The sequence below is a fragment of the Python bivittatus genome, unplaced genomic scaffold (genome assembly GCF_059951505.1).
Source record: "Python bivittatus isolate LINGU-HERP-01145 unplaced genomic scaffold, Pbiv_v1 ctg000480_np1212, whole genome shotgun sequence".
Taxonomy (NCBI): domain Eukaryota; kingdom Metazoa; phylum Chordata; class Lepidosauria; order Squamata; family Pythonidae; genus Python; species Python bivittatus.
Window position 1 is genome coordinate 48,087,881 of NW_028277075.1, and position 26,419 is coordinate 48,114,299.

Here is a 26,419-nt window from a genome sequence, read left to right on the forward strand (position 1 = left end):
AATATTTCCTGCCAACAATAAGCATCTATAAAATATGTACCTATAACAATATATCTGAATTATAGTTGCCTCCTTTTTGATGCTGTGGCAATGCTTGTGATCAACTTTAGAAATCATAATAGTTATGATTAGCCTTGAACAAACACATAAAAAATATTCCTCTTTCTGATTAACTGAATCTGTTTACCAAAGAACATACTGGAAGGTTCTGTTTTTCCGTTTAGGAAACTGTCAACATTTAACAAGAATGAGGAAAAATAGAGACACAGGTACAGTGGTGCAAAACAGTATTTAGTCAGCCACCAATTGTGCAAGTTCTCCCACTTAAAAAGATGAGAGAGGCCTGTAATTTTCATCATAGGTATACCTCAACTATGAGAGACAAAATGGGGGAAAAAAACTAGAAAATCACATTGTCTGATTTTTAAAGAATTTATTTGCAAATCATGGTGGAAAATAAGTATTTGGTCAATATCAAAAGTTCATCTCAATACTTTGTTATATATCCTTTGTTGGCAATGACAGAGGTCAAACGTTTTCTGTAAGTCTTCACAGGGTTTTCACATACTGTTGCTGGTATTTTGGCCCATTCCTCCATGCAGATCTCCTCTAGAGCAGTGATGTTTTGGGGCTGTCACTGGGCAACACAGACTTTCATCTCCCTCCAAAGGTTTTCCATGGGGTTGAGATCTGGAGACTGGCTAGGCCACTCCAGGACCTTGAAATGCTTCTTACGAAGCCACTCCTTCATTGCCTGGGTGGTGTGTTTGGGATCATTGTCATGCTGAAAGACCCAGCCACGTTTCATCTTCAATGCCCTTGCTGATGGAAGGAGGTGTTCACTCAAAATCTCACCATACATGGCCCCATTCATTCTTTCCTTTACACGGATCAGTCGTCCTGGTCCCTTTGCAGAAAAACAGCCCCAAAGCATGATGTTTCCACCCCCATGCTTCACAGTAGGTATGGTGTTCTTTGGATGCAACTCAGCATTCTCTCTCCTCCAAACACGATGAGTTGAGTTTAGACCAAAACGTTCTACTTTGGTTTCATCTGACCATATGACATTCTCTCAGTCCTCTTCTGGAACCTCCAAATGCTCTCTAGCAAACTTCAGACGGGACCGGACATGTACTGGCTTAAGCAGGGGGACACGTCTGGTACTGCAGGATTTGAGTCCCTGGCAGTGTAGTGTGTTACTGATGGTAGCCTTTGTTACTTTGGTCCCAGCTCTCTGCAGGTCATTCACTAGGTCCCCCCGTGTGGTTCTGGGATTTTTGCTCACCATTCTTGTGATCATTTTGACCCCACGGGGTGAGAGCCCCAGATCAAGGGAGATTATCAGTGGTCTTGTATGTCTTCCATTTTCTAATTATTGCTCCCACAGTTGATTTCTTCACACCAAGCTGCTTGCCTATTGCAGATTCAGTCTTCCCAGCCTGGTGCAGGTCTACAATTTTGTTTCTGGTGTCCTTCAACAGCTCTTTGGTCTCGGCCATAGTGGAGTTTGGAGTGTGACTGTTTGAGGTTGTGGACAGGTGTCTTTTACACTGATAACAAGGTCAAACAGGTGCCATTACTACAGGTAACGAGTGGAGGACAGAGGAGCCTCTTAAAGAAGTAGTTACAGGTCTGTGAGAGCCAGACATCTTGCTTGTTTGTAGGTGACCAAATACTTATTTTCCACCATGATTTGCAAATAAATTCTTTAAAAATCAGACAATGATTTTCTGGATTTTTCCCCCATTTTGTCTCTCATAGTTGAGGTATACCTATGATGAAAATTACAGGCCTCTCTCATCTTTTTAAGTGGGAGAACTTGCACAATTGGTGGCTGACTAAATACTTTTTTGCCCCACTGTATATCTTAAATATGCAAGTTAGTAGAAAGAATGACAAGATAAAAAAAAAATACTATATTTAAAGCAGACAGAGTATCAGCACAAAAACTTTTTGGTAAGGTCCAGATAAAGCTCAGGGCCTGAATAACCCAATTCCTAATGTGTCATTTGATCAAGTCAAAAAGCTGCAGCTCAAAATTGGCTTATAACAATAACAGCAGATCCATATCAGCCAATAAAAAGGAAATCTAAACCATATTAGATATATCTGGTCTATTTATAAAAAAAAATGGAGTGATAAGAATGGCATGAATATCTTAATAAAGTGAGGAGTACAGTAGTACACAAGTCAGGGCCTCAGCCTTCCCTGAGCCACAAGGGTGGATCTGGGTTCCCACGGGGTATTGCAAAATAACCTTTTGAAGTGAATCATTTACAGTGAACCAATATAAAGGATGTACCCTGCCTCAAGATGTGTAAAAGATCTGACTCTGAAAATATTCAAACCTTTTCTAAGGTAAACGCTACCTGGTAACTTAGCCAAATTGTTAATACTCATAATTGAAAGATTTTTGTCTAAAATTTCACTTTTTCATACCCCATAGAAAATAAGGCATTAAAAGAAAATCCTGATGATGCCAGTTTGGATTCTAGAATTATACCCCAATTTGACTGAAAATTGTCAGTCAAAGAGAGAGGTGCTAAACTTAACAAGTAGAAAGAAATTTAAAAACTGGACTTTGGCTTTACCCTTAATCAGGCCTGAGTATTTGGAGGTCATTTTGTAATTTGAGGCACCTTTTTTTGCCTGTTCAAATTGTTTTATATTATCCCCATTACTTACACATGTAGGTATCTATTACATGATGCATGCCTTTGTATAAGTATTTTGTGAGTTATCTATAGGGCTGCGCTGTGCTTTGGATTTGATGGCAAAATAGTGTTTCTGAGCACTGAGGAGCTAGAACATAGCACTGCCTGCAGTTTTTTTATAAAGAACATGACAGCTGCAGAGGATCTCCTTTAGTCCCAGAACAATTTCACTGACTGAGACTCCGTACTTTCAGACTAATAGTCTTAGCTTTCTTATATTAATAGGACTTAAATTCTGTCTTTTACTGCAAGTGCCTTCAAGGCAGCTTATAACAATATTAAAAATGCTACAAATACATAAATATATACACAAAAAAAATAATAAAACCAAGAGTCAAAGCAGTACAACCAACAAATAAAGGCACAGATAAAGAATAAATAAATAAATATAGTCCAATATACAATTAAAAGCATCATGTAGTCATGAGAATATGCATTACAAGTAGTTCTCGTTTAGTGACTGCCTCATTTAGTGAACATTCAGTTATGACAGTGATTAAAAAGTAACTTTATGGCCAATCCTCACGTTTACGACCTTCACAAGTCTGTAAAGCAAAGGAAAGCTGAAGTAAGATTGTAAGCTCAATTGTGGTTTCACTTAGCGACTGCTTTGCTTAATGACTGAGTTGCTAGTCCCAATTGTGGTTGCTAACCAAGGACTACCTGTATATCAATCATACACAATTACAAGCTGAGAGTTAATTGCATTCTATGGGAAACAATCTTCTTGACCTTGATGGAATTTTAGTTTTTTATCTGGTGGAACAAGCCTGCTGTGTGGTAATATTGTTTTATATAGTCATCCTACTGAGGTCTTTATCAAAAACAAATGAAAAAAAACTTTTGATAGCACTGTAATATAAAAGAGTGAAAGAGACAGAATAGAAATTATTGAGCTTGATAAGTGCATGATTCAGTGCCAGTACAAAAGTACCAGTCATAGGGAACATGTTGATATGTTCCTTCAAGACTAAATATTGAAACCCCTTATTTCCTAATAGGGACTTTAAAAAAAATGAAAGCAAACATATTGGTCAATAAATCTGGGTTCTAGATTTGATTAAGACACCATTGTGATTGCGCTGCAAGCAACTCAGAAAGAATCTTTACTCCAAATGTCCAGGGTTTGAGTGTTCTCTCTGCTTTCATATTCATTCCACTTGATTGCTTAACATGACCTGGTTTCCTTAAGTACTTTATATAACGTATTTACCCAATTAGAAGTTGTTTTTCTTTCTCAAGTAATTACCAGCAAATTGAGATAGTTGCCTTACATTTACTGATAATACAAGAAGCAGGAATGAGCAGAGGTATAAGTAAGTGCAGGCATTTGATGATTAACTTGCTTTGAAGGGGTTTCTTGCCAGTTAAAGTTTAGTGCATAAATAGGGCTTCTCTCTCTCTTTCTCTCTCTCTCTCCCCCCTTCCTTTGTTCCATGTGTTTCAATAAGAAACACGGGCCTGAAAAGCAGATTGGCATGAAGAGTATGGCGCAAGGAAAGTTTATGCCCTTGCCCGATTTGCTTCCTTTCCTCCTGTCACTTTTCAGCAAGGAAGAATTGCCTAATATGGTTATAGTTTTAGTAATGACTGGTATTATCATCATTAATGGATTATTGCCAGGCTTATGTGCCCATCTATTATAGAAAGTATTACCTTAGGCCCCTTGGTTGTGCCTGGCTGCCTTGGTCCAGGCTCAGAAGCTGATGAGGCATGGTTAGTGGTAAGATGGGAGACCTCCAGGGAATACCATGGCTATAGGCTACACTGGGAAGTTGGAAAACATCCTGGAACCAGGCAATGGCAAAGTACTTCTACGCCAAGGAAACGGACAAGTGCATGAAGTTACCAAGTATGGATCTGGATTCAAAGGACACTTTACCTATAAGGACTACGCTTATCTCTTGGGCTTCCATAGCTTTTCAAGCTGAGTTGATGGACTCAAAAGAGGACAAATCTCAGCTCCAGGCTGAAAGGAAATACTGCAAAGATACTTTTGCAGAGTTTCCTCTTGAGCTGTGTGACCTGAAAAGGATTGTGGGCAAGAAGATATCTGTCAATGTCTTCTCACAACTCTAGAAAATAAACACAGATATTGTTCCCACCCCCACATTCCAAAAAGAAGTCCTGTCTTTCTAAATCATATAACTATAGTTCCTAATTGGAAACCTGTCTGATGTTGCCTGTCTTTTCCAGGATAACCATCTAATTAAAAACATTTTCAAGGGCTTGATCCTGTTGAATAAAGTACTAATTGCAGTAGGCCTATCAGATATTAAATTGTGAATAGGTTTTAACACTGTTTGAATCCATCCCAAATTACTGGAAGTAATTGATATAAATCAGCTGTTTAACTCTTATTCCAAATGAATGTCCATGTGAATTGCCACTTGGAGATATGGTTGAACTGTCTTTAGACCTATCTTCCTTTCTGAAATTTCTTAACAAGATTCTCTGTGAAACTGTTACCTTAATAATGTTCTATACATTATTTGCAGCACTTTAGGTTCTGAGTGTTGGCAGCCAGCACTTAGTTGCTAATATTAAACTTTAAATTGATAGAATGTTTTGATTTTGGAATTACCTGTTGTTGCAATGAGCTGTCAAATGGTAATTGGAAGTGTGAAAAGTGAGAAAGAGAGAAAGAGTTGTTAGCACATTTTTTCTATTTCTTATTTTTATTTGCATTATTTACTGTGCTTGCTCCCTTTTATAGAGCAGATGTATTTTTTGAAACAAAAGTAATATTGGACACTTTGGCAGAATACTTGAGTTTTCTCCAGTCTGGAAGATTGTAGAACTGTTACTCTAGAATTCTGTAGCTAAACCAGGTTGGTTATAAAATTCTGGAATTGTCTCTGAAAATGCTTCAGATAATAGTTTTTTTGGCAATTAAATTAAAAGATATTAGGGATGGCTCAGAAAATACAGTTGTGTGAAAAAGAAGGTACACCCTCTTTGAGTTCTATGGTTTTACATATCAAGACATAATAAAAATCATCTGATCCTTAGTAGTTCTCAAAAGTAGGTAAATACAACCTCAGATGAACAACAACACATGACATATTACACCTTGTCATCATTTATTTTACAAAAAGAAAGCCAAAATGTAGAAGCCATGTATGAAAAACTAAGCACATCTTATGATTCAGTAGCTTGTAGAATCACCTTTAGCAGCAATAACTTGAAGTAATCATTTTCTGATTACTTTATCAGTCTCTCACTTCATTGTGGAGGAATTTTGGCCCACTCTTCTTTACAACATTGCTTCAGTTCATTGAGGTTTGCAGCCATTTGTTTATGCACAGCTCTCTTGAGGTCCCGCCACAGCATTTCAGTCGGATTGAGGTCTGGACTTTGACTGGGCCATTGCAACACCTTGACTCTTTTCTTTTTCAGCCATTCTGTTGTAGATTTGCTGGTGTGCTTGGGATCATTGTCCTGTTGCATGACCCCATGTCGGCCAAGCTTCAGCTGTCGGACTTTGGTATACAGAGGAGTTCATTGTCGACTCAGTAACTGCAAGGTCCTGTAGCTGCAAAACAAGCCCAAATCATCACCCCTCCACCACCGTGCTTAACAGTTGTTATGAGATGTTTGTGCTGACATGCTGTGTTTGGTTTTTGCCAAACGTGGCGCTGTGCATTATGGCCAAACATCTCCACTTTGGTCTCATCTGCCCAAAGGACAGTGTTCCAGAAGTCTTGTGATTTGTTCAGATGCAGCTTTGCAACGTAAGCTGTGCTGCCATGTTCTTTTTAGAGAGAAGAGGCTTTCTCCTGGCAACCCTTCCAAACAAACCATACTTGTTCAGTCTTTTTCTAATTGTACTGTTATGAACTTTAACATTTAACATGGTAACTGAAGCCTGTAGAGTCTGAGATGTAATTCTTGGATGTTTTGCAATTTCTCTGAGCATTGCACGGTCTGACCTTGGGGTGAATTTGCTGGGACGTCCACTCCTGGGAAGATTGGCAACTGTCTTGAATGTTTTCCACTTGTGAATAATCTTCCTCACTGTAGAGTGATGGACTTTAAAGTGTTTGGAAATGGCCTTATAACCCTTCCCAGATTGATGGGCAGCAACAATTGCTGATGTCTTTACTCTTTGGCATTGTGTTAACACACACCTCAGTGCTCAAGACCAGCAAACTCCTAAAACTTCGGCTTTTATAGAGGTAGTCACACGTGCTGATGATCAATTGATCAAGGGCATTTGATTACAGCACCTGGCTGCTACTAACCTCTTCATACCTATGGAAGCAGTAAGGGAGTACTTAGTTTTTCACACATGGCTTCTCCATCTTGGCTTTCTTTTTGTAAAATAAATGATGACGGTGTAATATGTCATGTGTTGTTGTTCATCTGAGGTTGCATTTACCTACTTTTGAGAAATGCGAAGGACCAGATGATTTTTATTATGTCCTGATACGGAAAACCATAGAACTCAGAGAGGGTTGTTGTTGTTTAGTCGTTAAGTCGTGTCCGACTCTTCGTGACCCCATGAACCATATTGCGCCAGGCCTTCCTGTCCTTCACTGCCTCCCTGAGTTTGCTCAGTTTCATGCTCATTGCTTCAGTGGTGCTATCTAACCATCTCATCCTCTGCCGTCCTCTTCTCCTTTTGCCTTCAATCTTTCCCAGCATCAGGGTCTTTTCCAAAGAGTCCTCTCTTCGCATTAGGTGACCAAAGTATCTGAGCTTGAGCTTCATTATCAATCCTTCCAATGAGCAGTCAGGGTTGATTTCCTTTAAGATTGACTGGTTTGACCTCCTAGCAGTCCAGGGGACTCTTAAGAGTCTTCTCCAGCACCACAGTTCAAAGGCATCAATTCTTCGGCGCTCAGCCTTCTTTATGGTCCAGCTCTCACAGCCATACATTACTACTGGAAAAACCATAGCTTTGACTATGCGGATCTTTGTTGGCAAGGTGACGTCTCTGCATTTTAATATGCTATCTAGGCTTGCCATGGGTTTCCTCCCAAGGAGCAAGCGTCTCTTAATTTCATGGCTGCAGTCTCCGTCTGCGGTGATCTTGGAGCCCAAATAAATGAAGTCTGTTACTGCTTCCATTTCTACCCCTTCTATTTGCCAGGAATTGATGGGTCCAGATGCCATGATCTTAGTTTTTTTAATGTTGAGTTTCAAGCCAGCTTTTGCACTCTCCTCTTTCACCCTCATCAAGAGGCTCTTTAGTTCTTCTTCACTTTCTGCCATTAGGGTGGTATCGTCCGCATATCTGAGGTTGTTGATGATTCTCCCTGCAATCTTAATTCTGGCTTGTGATTCTTCCAGCCTGGCATTTCTCATGATGTACTCTGCATATAGGTTAAATAAGCAGGGTGACAGTATACAGCCTTGTCGTACACCTTTCCCTATTTTGAACCAATCGGTTGTTCCATGACCGGTTCTAACTGTTGCTTCTTGGCCCGCATACAGATTTCTCAGGAGACAGGTAAGGTGGTCTGGTACTCCCATCTCTTTAAGAACTTGCCACAGTTTGTTGTGATCCACACAATCAAAGGCTTTTGCATAGTCAATGAAGCAGAAGTAGATATTTTTCTGGAACTCTTGTGCTTTCTCCATGATCCAGCGAATGTTGGCGATTTGATCTCTAGTTCCTCTGCCTCTTTGAAACCCAGCTTGTACATCCGGTAGTTCTCGGTTCATGTATTGCTGAAGCCTAGCTTGTAGGATTTTGAGCATAACCTTGCTAGCATGTGAAATGAGTGCAATTGTGCGATAGTTTGAGCATTCTTTGGCATTGCCCTTCTTTGGAATTGGAACATAAACTGACCTTTTCCAATCCCGTGGCCACTGTTGCGTTTTCCAAACTTGCTGGCATATTGAGTGCAGCACTTTAACAGCATCATCTTTTAGTATTTTAAATAACTCATCTGGAATACTGTCATCTCCACTAGCTTTGTGGAGATTCCTAAGGCCCACTTGACTTCACTCTCTAGGATGTCTGGCTCAAGGTCAGTGATCACACCAGGGTGGACATCAGGGACATTAAGATCTTTCTTGTATAGTTCTTCTGTGTATTCTTGCCACCTCTTCTTAATCTCTTCTGCTTCTGTTAGGTCCCTGCCTTTTTTGTCCTTTATCATGCCCATCTTTGCACTAAACGTTCCTTTCATATCTCCAATTTTCTTGAAGAGATCTCTAGTCTTCCCCATTCTATTGTTTTCCTCGATTTCTTTGCATTGTTCATTTAAGAAGGCCTTCTTATCTCTCCTTGCTATTCTCTGGAAATCTGCATTCAGTTGCTTATATCTTTCCCTTTCACCCTTGCTTTTCGCATTCCTTCTTTCCACAGCTATTTGTAAAGCCTCATCAGACAGCCATTTTGCTTTCTTGCATTTCTTTTTCTTTGGGATGGTTTTAGTTGCTGCCTCCTGTACAATGTTACGGACCTCCGTCCATAGTTCTTCAGGCACTCTGTCTACCAAATCTAATCCTCTAAATCTATTCATCACCTTCACTGTGTACTCACAAGGAATATGATCTAAGTCATACCTGAGTGGTCTAGTGGTTTTCCCTACATTCTTCAATTTAAGCCTAAATTTTGCAGTAAGAAGCTCATGATCTGAGCCACAGTCAGCTCCTGGTCTTGTTTTTGTTGTCTGTATAGAGCTTCTCCATCTTTGGCTGCAAAGTATATAATCAATCTGGTTTCGGTATTGACCATCTGGTGATGTCCATGTGTAGAGTCGTCTCTTGTGTTGTTGGAAAAGAGTGTTTGCTATGACTAGCTTGTTCTCTTGACAGAACTCTATTAGCCTTTGCCCTGCTTCATTTTGTACTCCAAGGCCAAACTTGCCTGTTATTCCGATTACTCCTTGACTTCCTACTTTAGCATTCCAATCCCCTATGATGAAAAGGACATCTTTTTTTGGTGCTAGTTCTAGAAGGTGTTGTAGATCTTCATAGAAGCGGTCAACTTCAGCTTCTTCAGCATCAGTGGTTGGGGCATAGACTTGGATGACTGTGATGTTGAATGGTTTGCCTTGGATACGCACTGAGATCATTCTGTCATTTTTGAGGTTGTACCCCATTACTGCCTTTCCCACTCTCTTATTGACTATGAGTGCAACTCCATTTCTTCTAAGAGTTTCTTGCCCATAGTAGTAGATATAATGGTCACCCGAATTAAATTCACCCATTCCCATCCATTTCAGTTCGCTGATTCCCAAGATGTCGATGTTCAATCTTGTCATCTCATGTTTGACCACATCCAGCTTGCCTTGGTTCATAGTTCTTACATTCCAGGTACCTATACAATATTGTTCTTTACAGCATCGGACCTTCTTTTCGCTTCCAGATACATCCACAGCTGAACGTCCTTTCGGCTTTGGCCCAGCCGCTTCACTCTTTCTGGAGCTACTTGGAATTGCCCTCCGCTCTTCCCCAGTAGCATATTGGACACCTTCCGACCTGAGGGGCTCATCTTCCGGCGTCATATCTTTTAGCCTTTTAACATTGTCCATGGGGTTTTCTTGGCAAGGATACTGGAGTGGGTTGCCATTTCCTTCTCCAGTGGACCACATTTTGTCAGAACTCTCTGTCATGACCTGTCCGTCTTGGGTGGCCCTGCACGGTATAGCTCATGGCTTCACTGAGTTACGCAAGCCCCTTCGCCACGACAAGGCAGTGATCCATGAAGGGGTCAGAGAGGGTATACTTTCTTTTTCACACAACTGTATATTAACAAGAATGGTTCTGAGAAAAAAACATTTAGTTACAAATCCTTGGTGGAAATTCATTAAATATTAATCTAATTTTGTCATTCTTTTTTAGATGTCTCACTTAAAGTAATTTTCTACTTATTTATTTACTTGGGCTTATAGGCTGCTTGACTTGCACACAACTCTAAGCAACATAAACTCCAATATTGTAAGAGAAAGATTAAAAACAATAAAAAATATGCCTACAAACAATAAACAAACAATGAGAGCCAGTGTGGTGTAGTAGTTAAAGTATTAGACTAGGAGCAGGAAAACTCAGGTGCTAGTCCACCCTCAGGCCACAGATGCTCTCAGCTCAATTCTATCTCATAGAGTTGGAATTGTGGGGACAAAAAATTTCAATACTAAAAAAATGTACAGGCCTCATGGTAGGAAGTAGATTATGTAAAAAAATAATTTAATGTTAAATACTTTGAGTTACTCCAAAATGATTAGATATAGTTGGATTTGATTAACACAAGTACATTGCAAACCTGCTAGGTGTACATAGAATAGTTTAAAAAATGAATAAGAGTTAAATGATAATAGAACGCATTGGGAATGAAAGTTATTGGGTATTTCTAGTAGATATTATCTTTACAGGATTATTTGTTTGCCTGTTCATTCTTAGTTCTGATCTTCTTCTAAATTACTCACTCACCTTCTCTCCCTTCCCTCCCTCTCATGCTTGCACTTCTCGGATAAGTAGGTGAGAAATGTGTCCATGTAGTCTCATTCAGGAATTGATCTGACAATAATGCCAAGACTAGTCATTTATGAGTTGCCTTTTGATAGTTAACTCTATGTCAGCTTCTGAAGATTATTTTATTTACCTTGGTGGTCTTGACAAAACGCCTGCATTAGTTCAAAGAACTGTTACTCATTTGGGACAGGCATTGTTTCTTTTGATGTTAGAATGACTGGGCCAAGACTATGTTTTCAATAAAGCAACAGAAAGGACTTCAAAGATCTAATAGGACTTTAAATTTACTTTACTTGCTGAGAATACTTAAAAACCCTTACATATCCATGAGTTTTGGAACATGCATAATAAATCTTTCCTAGACAATATTCATTTTTTGTATAGCATAGAGCCAATATTATGCCACATTTTATTTATTCTATTGTGAAATGAACATTTAATTGGTATAAGTTATGAATATGTCTTGGATAGTTATATAAGTGGCCAAATTGCCATGATTTCCAATCCCTCCTTTTTCCCCAGTGATTTCAAGTTAATGAATCTTCCCTGTAAAAGTTGTTAGTGATTCAACATGCTATTGCTTATTTACAAATATATAGTTTATGGTAGTATAATTAAGACAGACATCTACTGAAAAGTTGTAATCACAAAAGAGATGATGATGATGATGATGATGATGATGATGATGATGATGATGATGATGATTTTATTTATTTTGGCTTTGCTAGTTATGAGAAAATTGTGTAAAAACACTAAAATTTCACTTTTGGCCATTCTGTTTCTTCATGTCTACTTCCCAAAAGTTGGTTTAATAATAAAAAAGAGAGAATTATTAAAGGCCATATCTTCAGGAAAAAAAAAATCAGTTTTGCAGTTCCTAAATAACACATATTTATAGTAAGCTTAGGAGAAAGATGCTATATTCTAAATTTTAAAAGTTAGGTTTGGAGTACAAGATTCTAATTATATTTGTCATGCAACTTAGATATCTTGGTTTTCAGAATTTATTCTGGCAGAGTTAAATTGAAAAATAATTAAAATTTTAGAACTCTTATTAATAAATATAATACAAAAGAGTTGTAGATCTCAGTATAGTGTTCAACTTTTTCAACACTGAAACAGTCTCCTAAACCTATTGGCATTCCCCTTCTCTATTCACAGCGGGGCAGGGAGAGTAGAAATGCTTGAAGCTGCATACGTATGCCAAAAACTAGCCTTGCCTAACCTGGGAAAATTCTGTTTTGAAAGGTGAGATATAAATATGTCAATATGTCATTTCCAAACAAAATTTTCCCAGGGTACCAGGATTTTATGCTATCTTAAATTTGTGATATTAGAAACACTAGGGTGGTATTCTCCATAGTTTTTGATAAACAGCCTATTAATTATTATCTGTTTATTTATTTGTTCAATTTATATGGCCATCCACTCACTAAGCAGCTAACAAGGATTAAGAACTTAACAATAAGAGGAAGAAAAGAGTACAATAATAAAACACACCTATGTGCCTATAGAACCAGGATGGTATTAGCATTAAATGTAACTGTACTAATAATCTATTTATTTATCTTTTCTTCTGTTCTCTTATAGGCAACAAATACAGCCTCTTCTAGGATTGTTTAGTCAAGCAGAAGCCTTATTAACATCTTCTGGAGTACAGCCAGCGAGTTTAAATGGTGTTCTTTTGGATGCCGGTTGCTCTTCTTTGCAGTTTGATACTCCAGAAAGAGGTTTTTCCTTAAAAAAGGATGGCCCATTGGACATGAGGATGGATGGTGGCAGGTATATATTGATAAACCTGTTTTTTTTTAATTCTAGTAATCAATTTCTCAACATCAGGCTGAATTTAATTTCCCTTTCAGGGTACAGAGTTGTGCTTGTACCCTGATATATCTCTCTGCATATATATAATATATCAGTTTTTATTTTGTTTGGCAAAATAGTATTCTATGTTCTATTTTCAGGATTTGGTGCCATTTTTTTTCTCTTCCATTTCCTCCTACTATCCATTCCCCGGCAGTTAGATTGTTACAAATGTTCATAAGGATATTGGTCCTAAATCTGTCTTTTAAAATTGAAGCAATATAAGTCCTGACCAAGCAAAATTGAATGATTGTAATAGGTACAAGGGAATTAAACCAGGGGAGGCCATTCGTATGCACACACCTTGCTAATCTTCAAATTAGACCAATGATGATTTTGTTCCAGGCTGTTTTATAGGAATTACACTGAACCCGTTTTAGGTTTGTTCATCAGAATTCCTTTAAAAGCATTATCTGTTTTAAAATTGCCCATTTGAATAGCTGCTGTTACCAGTGTCTATGTGACAAATCTTTTAATTTATCTGGATTTATGTAGCTCATTGGAAGACTACATTTATGTAGTCTTATATGTGTGTGGGTATATATATGACATTTGAATAGAAGCTGCGAAGTATATGCAACAATAAATAGATATGTATTGTTAAAAGTAGCCCTAGAGTCAATGGCTCAGTGAAAATCATCATCATCACCACCATTATCATCATCATGGCTGCAGTTATAATTGAATTCCTTCAATGCAAAATCAACAAACAAGAAAAAAAAAGCCAAACAGCACCCCACCTAAATGGCAGATCAGGTTGGTAAATAAGATCATCATGCTAAGATCAGACACAAGCAAGCTAGAACAAATGAAAAAAAAGAAGCTGAAGACCAAGAAGACCAAAGAATACCTGATCAAGAAATATCACCAAGAACAAGGAAGATCAAGGAAGCACTGGAAATAATAAAGCAACAAATAACAGCTATAGGCAAGAAGATCAGCAGATATGAAGTTCAAATTGCACGCTACTGGCAGAATCTTCAATTTCAGTTGAATCAGAAACATTTTTACCAATCCATCAATGGGGAGACTGCAGTGAACTAGTCAACACCTGACAAAGAAGAAACAGTGCAGTTCTGGGTACAGCTATGGAACAACCCAAAAAATATAACAAGAATGCAGCTTGAATAAAGGAGGTAGATAAGAATGAAAAAGAAACTGAAATGAAGTAACTTGTAATAACAGCAGAAATGGTAGAGAAAAGGGCAGGGAAGGTCAAGAATTGGTCAGCACCAGATGAAGATGAACTGCATGGTTTTTGGTTGAAACATCTGACTGGTCTGCACCCACTAATTGCCAAGAAGTTTAACAATGTACTGTAAGGAGGTGAAATTGAAGATTGGTTAACATCTGGCAAAACCTACCTGATAATGAAAGATCCAACAAAAGGGGCAGCACTAGGCAACTACAGGCCAATTACCTGTTTACCAACAACTTTCAAATTGTTAACTGGTGTGGTAGCTGATGCAGTCCAAGAGCATCTAGTTAAAAACAAGCTCTTTCCACCTGAGCAGAAAGGAAACTGCCCAAACAGCAGAGGGACAAAAGATCAGCTCTTAATTGACAAGATGATTTTGGAAAACTGCAAGAGAAGGAAGACCAACTTGAATATAGTTTGGATTGATTACAAGAAGGCATTCAACTCCCTGCCACATGACTGGAATAATCAAGTGCCTAGAAATAACAGGAGTCAGTAGAAGCATCAGAAGCTTTGTGCAAAGATCAATGGCACAGTGGAAGACACAGTTGTTGGTCAATGATGATAGACTGGGAGAGGTTAACATCAAGAGAGGAATATTTCAAGGAGATCCACTATCACCACTACTGTTTGTCATTGCATTGATTCCTCTATCAACAATACTGAACAAGTCAGGCCATGGCTATTAAACATCAAAAACATCTGCCAGGCTATCCCACCTCCTCTACATGGATATTCTGAAGCTGTATGGAAAAACACCATCTGAAATAGAATCGCTGCTCAACATGGTCGGAATATACAGCCAAGATATTGCAATGGAGTTTGGACTGGACAAATGTGCCACCCTTACCATCAACAAGGGAAAAAATGTGAAAACTGAAGGAATCAAGATGCCCTATGGAAATAACATCAAGAGTCTGGATGGAGAAGATCACTACAAATATCTTGGGCATCCTTTAAGCTGACAACATCAAGCACATTAAAGTCAAGAAGAAGGTTAGTAGTGAATACATCATGAGAGTGAAGAAGATCTTAAAGTCCAAACTCAGTAGACTTTAAGGCAGTAAACACCTGGACAATTCCAGTCATTAGATACACAGCTGGAATAGTGGACTGGACTGAAGCCAAACTGGAAGCCCTGGATAGGAAGACCAGAAAAATAATGACAATGAATCATGACCTTCATCCACATAGCGATGTTGACAGACTCTACTTACCAAGGAGCATAGGTAGGCATGGAATGTTGCAAGTACACCAGATAGTTGAAGAAGTAACAAGGGCATTGGAAGAATATCTGAAGGACAGTGAAGAAGATGCACTGAAGCTGGTATACCATGAAGGCTTACTGAATACTGAAGAGACCAATCTGGCCTACAAGAAAGACCAAAATCACCATCAGTCAATTGTAAAAGGCTTTACGTGGAACAGCTTATAGCCTTTAACACCATCAAACAACAACATCTGTCTATCCCAGATCCTTGAGAAGGACTCAATAGGTGCATAAAAATGCTAAATCCAGTCTAAATATCTGGCTGACTGAACTAGTATATAATGTTGGCAGAATTTTAAACTGTCATTTACTAATGCACAGACTTATAGAAGAGATAAAATTAAGGAACAAAAGAGAGACAACTTTAAGAATCTTGTAGTAATTCTGTACCAACTCAAACAAAGAGTGTCATAGTCAAAATAAAAATGTGATTAAGGTTAACATGGGGTAGATTTGAAGCAGCTTTCAGTTGACTAAATCCCAAATTCCTCTGGCTATCTGCTGTGATTCCATATTAGAGATAAATTTAGACAACTGTGGAATTGATAAAAATATATTACATATTATATCTCGCAATCTGTAGTTTGGGGAAAGGTTCAGAAAGAAAGGGAGAATGCAAACGTGCCTCTAATTCACTTTTGTCCTTTTGGTCTGGTATTCATCTGGAATTAAAGATTCCCAAGCCTTCAGTGTCTATGCTGAGAAGATTGCTCTGAACTGGTCATTGTGGATTATTTATCTCTCAAAGCATAATCAGTTTTTCTGTAAAAAGAAAAAATCTTTCATCTGGTTGAAATTGACTAAGTAGTTTGAAGATAGAAACAGTACTAGTAATTTTGAAGGAGTTGTTTCCTACTTAAATAACCTCTTGAATAAATGTTCTTATTGTTGTTTTGAACACTGTTGAAACTAATAGGTCGATGCAAACCAGGTTGCCTGACAATATTTTTTTTTCCAGAAGAATGGAATTGCTATGTTTTTTCTAGTTAGTTCATCTCTATTCAATTGCCGTGATTATATTTGTGGTAGACAGATATGTCCAATGTTTTATGGAACACCTTTCCTTGTAAGAAACATAGAACTCTTAATCAAATGTGTGTTTGTGTGTGTATATATATGTATATATACTCATTTTTAAAAGGCAAATAAAAAAATGTTGCTCTCCTGCCCCACCCTCCTGATATTTTAGGAACCTTACTGAACTTGATCAATTTGAATTCTTTTCTATTTATTTGTTTTAATACCATTTCTTTAAGTGATCATTGAATACATCACTTTTTCTTCATGGTAGATTATTTTTCATAACATCAGATTTTAGGAAAAAGGTCAGAGAGATTAAGGTTCCCTTTTTCCCCAATAGAAAAAGCAGTATGATGTCTTGGAAAAATATCTGCTTGTGAAATGAATTCACATTCTAGTATTATGCAATATGTTGTCTTTCTGAATTATATTTGAACTATGGCTGTATTATCAACTTTTATAACGTTAAAGTTTATGATAAAAGATATCTTAACTACTCTTTATAGTTTAACAGGGTGGGAATGAACTTCTATATGAATTTTTAAGAAGATATTTTAAAAGCTGTTTCTATTTTCTTATTGTAAAATCTCTGCACCTCTACGCAGCAAGTGTGTATTTGACTTTGACTTAATGCTGTGAAGCTTCACCCCTTGTCAATGAAGGCTGACGTCAGTGAACTAATTGGCTGTTCTTGTGCGTAGGTATCCTGACATGCCCACTGCTGCTGATGTTGTGAATGCTTTAGATCAACAGGCACTTGCGTCCATCCTGAAAACATATGGGGAGGAGAAGCATGCCAAGAAAATAGCTTCAACAATTGTTCAGGCACGCAGCATCTATCCCATCATCAGAACTCGGCAGCTTGCCAGCATTATTGCAGGTATCCTCATTAATTCTGTGCAGTGTCCGAAAGGGAAAAAATATTAATCCACAAGTCCCAGAGGGATCTATTTGTACTTGAAATCATGCAGGATCTAATCCTGTCTATCCTGCTCTGATGTCAGCTATTTTTTTTTCCATATGCTCTGTCCTTTTATATTGTTGAATGCTGATTAGTTTAATAATAGATTTTACATGATGACATTTATAATTTTGCCTACCAAGGTGAAACCTGAGATGACAAGAACAGAAGGAATGTTAAGCAAGAAGCCTTTACCTATCCGAATGAACACATTTATTTGCCTTTATTTTCACAATCTCATTTTGTTATAAGGCAAGTTGGCTATTTATAAATTGTGCATTTTTTTCAACTGTAAAGACAAACTGATAAATAGGATATTTCAATCACTGACACTAATAAAATAAACTTAACAGGACTTAATAAGACGTATGGCTACATGTCTTGGAGAAATGCTTAGGACTTTCTGCTCCCCATAAATCTGTCCAGTATTGAATGGATTTGGTGAACAGATACAGAGTCCTTTGAGTTCTGACACCTTCCTTTTTGAATTCCCTTTCCAGGGAGATTCGTTGAACATGGTTTTCTTTTTCTTTTTCTTTTTCTTTTTCTTTTCAGAAGCCAGTTGAAAAGAAAAGTAGCTTTGGGGGGGGATACACACAGACACACACACTTTTTTTTCCTCCTCTAAGACTTTTAAGTTTTATTGTTGTGACTATAATCTATTGTTGTTGTTACACTGTTTTAAAAAACTACTCTGGGAACTTCAGATAAGTTCCAATCCATATTTATGGACCTATGAGTACACAGTGAGGACACTGTGGAATATAACTTGAAATAAAAAAGGCAGATTTCACTGCACACCAGGTTTTTAATCATTAAATGATTGATTGATCATTCTTTCAGAATTTACTACAGTAAACCATCATCTGTGGTCTTAGAAGACATAAGAATATCAAGCTGCCTTTTTGGAGACTGAGCATTGATTCATAGAGATTAGGGGGGTTGAATCTGACTCTTAACATCTTTCCAGACTTCCAGGGGCTCAGGTAGTAGTAATTGCTGTTTCATTAACTAGAGATTCAAAGACTTCAAAGTGTCTATACATAATTCAAGCAATGGCCAGACACCTACAGGAGAATATATATAATTCTGAATTCAGACATAACATTTCTCCTTCAGTACCATGTTAATGTCAGCAAGAAGGCAGGAGACACCACCTTTCCAAGAATTAGGCAGTGACAGTTATAATCAAATGGGTAAAATATTAACCTGCATAATGTTGCAGAACACTTGAAGAATCTGAGAGTGTTTAGAAGGCTCATATAGAAATAATTATACACCAGAAACCCCCTTTTCCTCCTCATTCAGTGATTCCACTTTCTCTACTATGTTCACAAAGAATAGTGTTCCTGTCAAAATGGATCCTTTTAATATTGTTGGCCAAGGATTATGTAGTTAACGAAAATGTTTTGCTAGCTTCAGGATACAGAACATATATAGGTACTCAGACATTCAAAACTACTGGAGAATGGACATTGCCATCTACTGGCAAATAAATATCCCAGGATAAGAGGTGATATTTGTCCCTTAAACTATTTAAAGCTTTTTGTCTTAGTTCTCTGTTTCTATATGAAACAAATATTCCTAATATCCTTTATCTCACCTTTTATCTTTGTGGACTACTGAAAATGCTTGTATGCAGTCATTTTTCATATTTCTTATTTTTCAATTAATACTATAGTTAGGTGGCTTACAACACTGGATAAACAGTAACAATGACTAGACTTTAACCTACATGTGAGAAGTATGAGTACACATTATCAGCTATAGAAAAATGAGCTACTAAAAAAAATAATCTTGTTCCCCAGTTTCTGTCTTTCCTGACTGTAACATGTTAGGAAATCCTGACTCCAAAAAAACTCCATCAGAACACTTTAAAATAAGGCAGTCTTTAAAAAAACCCTAGACCAAAATAATGTGTTTTATAAGGAAAAAAGTAGTCGCTGTAATTGTACTCAAATATGTATAGAAAATCAGTGCTTTTTAAACAGTCAATATGCAAGTCAGCAGCTGAGCCTAAGCAAGTGATGTCTGGACCAAGAGAAATTTCTGAAAAAATCTTCAAGGAGAGCTCTGTTTACAATGTCAAATCCCCTTCCATATAATGTAGATTAATTAATAATTGGTCTAACTGATCATTTGTTATACCCTATATTTCTTTCACCCTACTTTGGACAGTAAAGTTATGGATATGCTTTAACATAATTTCTGAACTGCAAACTTGCATTCTTATCAAGAACAATTTGAATCCTTTTTCCACGAAGGGTAGAACATTTACATTGCCAGAATCACAGTAAGGCAGATTTTCCAGTGATGCTTATGGTGGTAGTGGTGATGGTATGTGTATGTGTGTGTAATTAGTACTTTTTTTTCTGTGGAAGAAAACATCATTTACATGACCTTTTTGTCTGTGTATGCGTGCACACACAAAAAAATCCATGCCTTCAAGTTTGTCTTGGCTTCTGGCAACTGCCTGAACAAGTCCAAGCAGGTTTTTTGGCAACATTTTTTAGAAGTGGTTTGCCCTTGCTTTCTTCTTAGGGCTGAGAGAGAGCGACTGTCCCAAAACCACCCAGATGCCTTTGTGCCTAAGGTGGAACTAAAACTTTCCCGGTTTCTAGCCCTTGGTCATTAACCACTGCACCAAACTGGGTCTCACATGACTCATATATCAGTAAATGCATTTGTCATATGATATAAAACATTTGACTGTCTATGCTAAACTCTTTAATATTGTAGGACTAGAATGGCACAATGCATTTATTCACAGAAAGAATCATAGAGTTAAAAGGGCCATTTTTGGGACTGAACCCAACCCTTTGTTCAGTCATGAAATCTAAAGTAATAGAGTATCAAGGAACCATTGTAAAGATGCAACAAATTTCAACTTCTCAACAGACCTGTTTCATTCTTTCTGATCAAAAAACAAGATTTAGTTTTCTTTGTTTTTATTTGGTTTAGTAATTTACTGACTTACGAGAATTTAACTTGTCAAGAAATTGAAGCATAAAAGCTAGTATACATCTTTAAACAATCATACTAGATAAATAAATTTTATTCAGATTAGTCCAAATTCACAGTATTTTAATTAACAATTTGAAATGTTCTAGAGTTTGAGGTGGATATTAACATTTTTTACCAGTTCTAGATGAAAGGACATAAGCTGTGTCATTGAAACTTATTAAATGTGATTCAGATTCAGCAGGAAATTCCTCTAAGAATTAATTTTTAAAGTCTGCCATACACACTCTCTCACAAAGAAGTCTTGAATGCCGCTCGTTGGCAGGCACAGCATTTGTGAATTTAATTCAGAAGCTTACAATCTAGTGCATTTTAACATGCACATCTATTAGATTTTTAATCATTGTACAACATCAGAATATCCTCAAACTAAACAACAGATATTTTTTCTCCTTGGGATTTTAAATCATTTATTTGCCAGAAGCATGGTATTTTTATGAATTAAATCTATTCTGCATGCTTCCCATACAAATTTTGTTCTATTATTATCTGTAGTAAAGCTTGTTACCAAGCAGATTTTTCTTCCACTGCCAGCATTCTTTTTTTTTTTTTTTTTGATGCAAAGGTGTGAGCAAGATTAGATTTTTTTTTTTTTTCCTGAGCCACTAGTAGTGAAGAATGAAATCCTTCTGTCTATCCATTTTCATTTTCTTGACTGGACTCATTCTGTTAAAACTGAGATTAGGAGGGAAAATATAACTAAATTATTTCTTTTGCTTTTTCCCTGGCTTCCAGGCAGTCTGCTTCTTTATTTTACAACCTTTATATCCATCTTTATTGGTTTAAAAAGTAGTCAAAAACAACTAACTATATCACTATTAAAATATTTTTCTGTTTATAAAACTTATGCAGCATTAATTAGAAGATGGCTCTTCAGATATTCTAATCTAAATATAAAGTGCTTAAAGAGAAATCACCAGTACTTTGATTTGCACTTAGAAACAAACTGGAAACTGGTACATCCATTCACTACAGGACCAAATTAGTCTCTTCAGTTAATAGCCTAGATGTCATATTCTACTCGGTTGAAGTTCCTAGATGCTTCTTAAAGATAGCCAGCTATGATAGTAGATAGTATAACTAAAGTACTAAGGCATATATTTATCAATGTTTGTAGTGTTTTTTACTAGTGTGTTTGTATGTGAAAGGGTAGACTCGAACAACAGGTGGAGTTTGTGGCCGAGAGGGCTTTCACACAGTTACATCTCCTGCCACTTGTGGCCATTTCTTGAATCAGCTTTTTTCTCACGTTTTTCATGCCCTTGTTATTTTGCAGCTAGACTACATGTATTACAATTCAGTCTACATGGTGCTTTGCTTGAAAACCATTTGAAAGCTTCAGCTGGTTTTTATGTAGCACCCCACGTAGTTGTGGGAATACCTAGGTTCACCCACATAATACCACTACTGCAGGAACTGCATTGGCTTGTATTTAGCTTCTGGGTGCAGTTCAAGGTACTAGTTATCACCTTTAAAGGTCTACATGACTCAGGGCCTAGATATCTCATAGACTGCCTTCTCTGAGTTCAGTATGCCCACCCAGTGAGATTTAGTAGAAGGGTTTGCTGAAAGTCCTACCTCTGAGGGAATACTGTCTACAGGGATGTCCCACCCTACCACCTCTGGAACATCCCACCCCCAGGCAATCAGACAACCTTTCTATTCTATTCTATTCCTATTCTATTTTCAAATGGTTCTTCAGAGAAGCATTTGGGGATGCTTGAAGATTCTATTGCCCAAATGATTACACATCAGGGCCTTCTTGTTATGTTTATGTTACTGACGTTTTTGTAATTTATAGGACAAAATAATAGTAGCATATAAGCCAAAATAATTAATTTGTATATTAAGTAGCAAATACATAATATATTATATATTAACTAATTAATATGTTATAAATGAATGAATGACAGCTTCATTTATAGAGAGTCACAAATTGAATTGATAAACGAAACTGATAATCATGGCCAGCTTTTCTGTTTCTAGGAATGGAGATAGTTGGTACAGAAAATTAAGGTGAAAAAAGTATTCCTGATTACAGCTGATATTTGTGATTCAAGATTCTCCATTGTGAATCTATGTTTTTAAAATGAATAAAAATCTGTTCAACACAGATCAAATGTTTGTTTATGAATCACAAATTCTGTTGATTTGTCTTACCAGTACAGAGTTGGTCTTCTTTCTTAATCCATAGCCAGCTAATGACTTCCTTTAAGGCAGCCATTCAGAACCTCAGTGAGTTTTAGAGATTGACATGAAGGGAGGAGAGAAAACTGAGCATTGTCTACATATATAAGTCATGTAAGTCCTTAAAATTAAATTAAATTAAATTAAATTAAAATTAGAAACCCCAGACTTCCTCAAACTAAATCCCTCAGTGGTTTCATGTAGATAGCATATGAGTACTATGTCCTCAAATTCTGCCCCTAACAGACATCTCAGAAACTGTCAATAATATTGGAAGTTGCATAAGGTCCAACTAAAGGACTTCAAGCTTTTTTGAGAGGGGTGGGAATCTGGAAAGCAGGTCACTGCAGAATACAGTAGGTATCTTCATGAAAAAGCACCAAAAACTGGCATCAAAACCCAGTGTTGGTGAATTTAGGGGGACTTCAGAAGCTTCCAAAATAGAGTGGAAAGCCATCTGGGAGAAGCAGCTTGGCCATCCCTGCTTGAATGCCACTTAAAGGCATGCCTATCTATACTTCCTGAGTGGGTATGTATTCAGTAATATGATAGGGTATCACGCTCTGGCTCTCAGCATATCCTCATGCAATTTTGTCCTAATTATTATGCTAGCTGTCACTCTCTTTCAGTCTCAGGTTGGTATAACTGGGATCTTGCTAAGATTCTGAAAGTGCCTTCAGTACTACATATTTTTAAAAATAATTAAGAAATTAATTTACAGAATTCATATTTTTTAAAAAATTGTATTATAAATTCAGGAAAAAAATAGTTCCTAGGCTATGAGGTCCTTAAGCCATAAAATACATACACATTTTTAAAATCCTTTTGCTACAATAAACCCAGATATGATTTGCCACTAGTATTCTGAAAGCTTTAAGGCAGAGAGACATAATTCCCATCAGCTGAAGAGCTTTATCAGACTTCAAGCTACATCTCAAAGACTGTACTTCAAAAGTGGGCAATGCTAGCATTCATTCTGGGGAGAGGTTTGGTGGTGAGGAAGTTAAAGCATGAAATGGCAGCAACTGTTTTACCCCTTATCCCAATTCAGAAAAAAAAAGTACAAAGGGGGGACTAAATATGGAAGGTGAACCAAGTCTGGGGATAGTGTAGGGGCACGAGAGAAACACTTATGGACTTTATTGAGTGCCCAGACTTCACTTTTTGCACTCCGGCTTTAAATGAACATTTGATTCGGAACATTTGATTTTCTAGTTTGGAAACAAACTGGGTGTTGTACTTGCAAAAGAAGATTGGGAGTGTCAGAAATAAAAACGTTGATTACATTGTAGACAAGGTCTTAAACCTGGATTTTTACTTGTAATACGCTGTTGCTCATAACATTTTCAGTCTTGAGCCATAATGTCATAAAGCTGCCATTTTTTATGTTAGGGCTAGGCACTGTGTGATTCTCCAGATGTTGCTAAACTCTAGTTAACCCTAGGTTTTGGTGGTATATAAATTAAATTAATACATGATTATGGTTTATGAGAGTTGCTCTGTTGGAACATCTGGATTTATATGGTAAAGATGCATTATTTTAATATATAATTTCAACAATTTATCAAGGATTTGTAAATAGCTTCCAGTTTCTGCAAGTCCCAGTTAAAGCAAATGAATTCATGCCAAGTGTTTCATCAAGATGAGCTGAGTTTCCTTAGATGGATTTATTTTTCTACTGGATTTTTGTGTATTCACACTTATAGAAATTACATTATATGGCCCAACTGAATATATGAATTGTATGTAATCTTATATAAAGATTTTCATTGCCCCCAAGAAGCTCCAGCCAAAGGAAAATTTCATATATACATGAAATATATATGATGCTTTAAATTATAAATTCAAAATGGAAAATATTTAAAAGCTATGGTTTGCTATGAACACCAAAACATTTTCTGCATGTAGACATTCACTTGTAAATTCTGCATATTATGGGATGGAAATGAGGCATATACCCAATTGTAACCTTTTGACAGACAACCAAATTTTGTCCTCATTTCCATTATTTAATAATGCATTTCAAGCAATAGGATGGAATGTTTGTCCACTGGTAAATCTTTTAGTAAGAAACTCTGTCATCAAGCCAGAACCGGATTGATAGGAGAAATAAAGAGAATGCAAACAAAATGAAATCAGACAAAAGTATATTTTTAAAGCACTTGTTGGAAAGCAGCAGCAGAGCTCCTTCTATTTCATGGTGCCAAATAAAGCAGGTGAATAATGTGAATGACTGTAGATTTCCAGAAGAGGTAAAAATAGGTTGTTTTATTTCAAGTGTGTATAAAATGTAAGAAATTATATGCTACAGTTTGTTGAAACATGTTGGCTGATGATAAATGCAAATAATTTAAAAATATTTCTTCAGAACTTGCCAACTTGAACCAGCATAATGTCAACACTTATCAGAAATGAGATTGAAGTTTTGAATAGCCTAGAGATTCAGAGACACTATCACTAGCTTGTTAAAATTTTGAGAGCCAGTATTAAAATGCATCCATTTCTAGATATTTACTATAGTTAATTGTTAAAGTAACTGTAAATTCATTCAGAAGTGCTTGAAGGCCAGAATACTTTTGTGTTCATTTTTTTTTCTTTTTTTAAATAGGTGCTTTTCCAGAAACAATTTTGTATGCTCGAAAAGACAAGCTTTCAAGACCAGCACATATAGCTACCAAAACTTTTCAAGCCTTGCGCATATTTGTCAACAATGAGCTACATGAACTCTATGAAGGTTTAAAGGCAGCTGAACATTTTCTAAAACCTGGGGGAAGACTTGTAGCAATTACTTTCCATTCTTTAGAAGATCGTATTGTCAAACGATTTCTGCATGGGATAGATATTTCAGAAAAGTTCAACCTCAGTGTAAACCAGAAGATCAAGAGAGCAAGAAAGGATTTGTTAGAAGAGGAGGAGGAATTGCTCACTATAAATTGTGGTTCAAAATGGAAACCTATAGAGAGGAAAGTACTTACTCCCCAGGCTACTGAAATTAAAAAGAATCCCAGAGGACGCTCAGCAAAGCTAAGAGGAGCTATCAAGTTATGAACTTATTTTTTACATTTTTTTCATACAATGTATTTATGATCCTTTACATTAAAGATGAAAACACAGACATGTCTTCTTTGCTTTTTGTTGCTCTTGTATAGCACACATCTTTCTAACTAAAGAGGAAATACGAAGGTTGCTAAACTACAGCTCTCAGCAGCTCCAGACAGTGAGGATAATTGGCCAGGATGCTCACAGTTATAATTCTGCCATATTTGAACGGCGACACATTCCCCATCCTTGCTACCTCATTCACTTTTTTTTAGTGTTACATTGGAAACAACTTTTTAACAAAGGTAGAACAACTGTGATTTTCCCTGTAGGCATGTAGATTTGACAGCTATTGAAGACTATTTATTTATTGTATGGGATTTAGAGGCTGCCCAACTCCCAAATGACTCTGGGCAGCTTACATCTCAAAAGTAAGAAACAATAAAATGAAGGGGAAAAGATACATATGTCCAGGAGAAAACTACCCAACACACCAGGGGACAAAAAATTAACAGAGGTTCAGCAACCACCCTAACCCCAAGTCTGGAAACAAAGCCAGGTTTTCAAAGATTTGTGGAACAACTGCAAGGTGAAGTTGTATGAATGACGATCTCTCTGGAGATGTTGTTCCAGAGGGCAGGTACTGCAACAGAAAAGATTTTAAATGCCAGATTGATTTATCCTCAACAGGAGAAATATTTGTGCCATTGTATATG

At 37.0% G+C, this 26,419-nt stretch overlaps 1 protein-coding gene across 4 annotated transcripts in view; it reads left to right on the forward strand.

The window, feature by feature from the left end:
- The window catches only part of METTL15 (methyltransferase 15, mitochondrial 12S rRNA N4-cytidine), a 100,386-nt gene extending 74,590 nt beyond the window's left edge, over window positions 1-25,796 (forward strand). For all 4 annotated transcript variants that reach the window (XM_088145848.1, XM_088145850.1, XM_088145847.1 and 1 more), the window contains 3 exons: window positions 12,735-12,926; window positions 17,197-17,375; window positions 25,273-25,796. In XM_088145848.1, coding sequence (XP_088001974.1) covers window positions 12,735-12,926; window positions 17,197-17,375; window positions 25,273-25,712 — 811 coding nt within the window. In that variant the 3' untranslated portion in view covers window positions 25,713-25,796. The remainder of the gene's footprint in view (window positions 1-12,734; window positions 12,927-17,196; window positions 17,376-25,272) is intronic.
- Window positions 25,797-26,419: the final 623 nt, after the last annotated feature.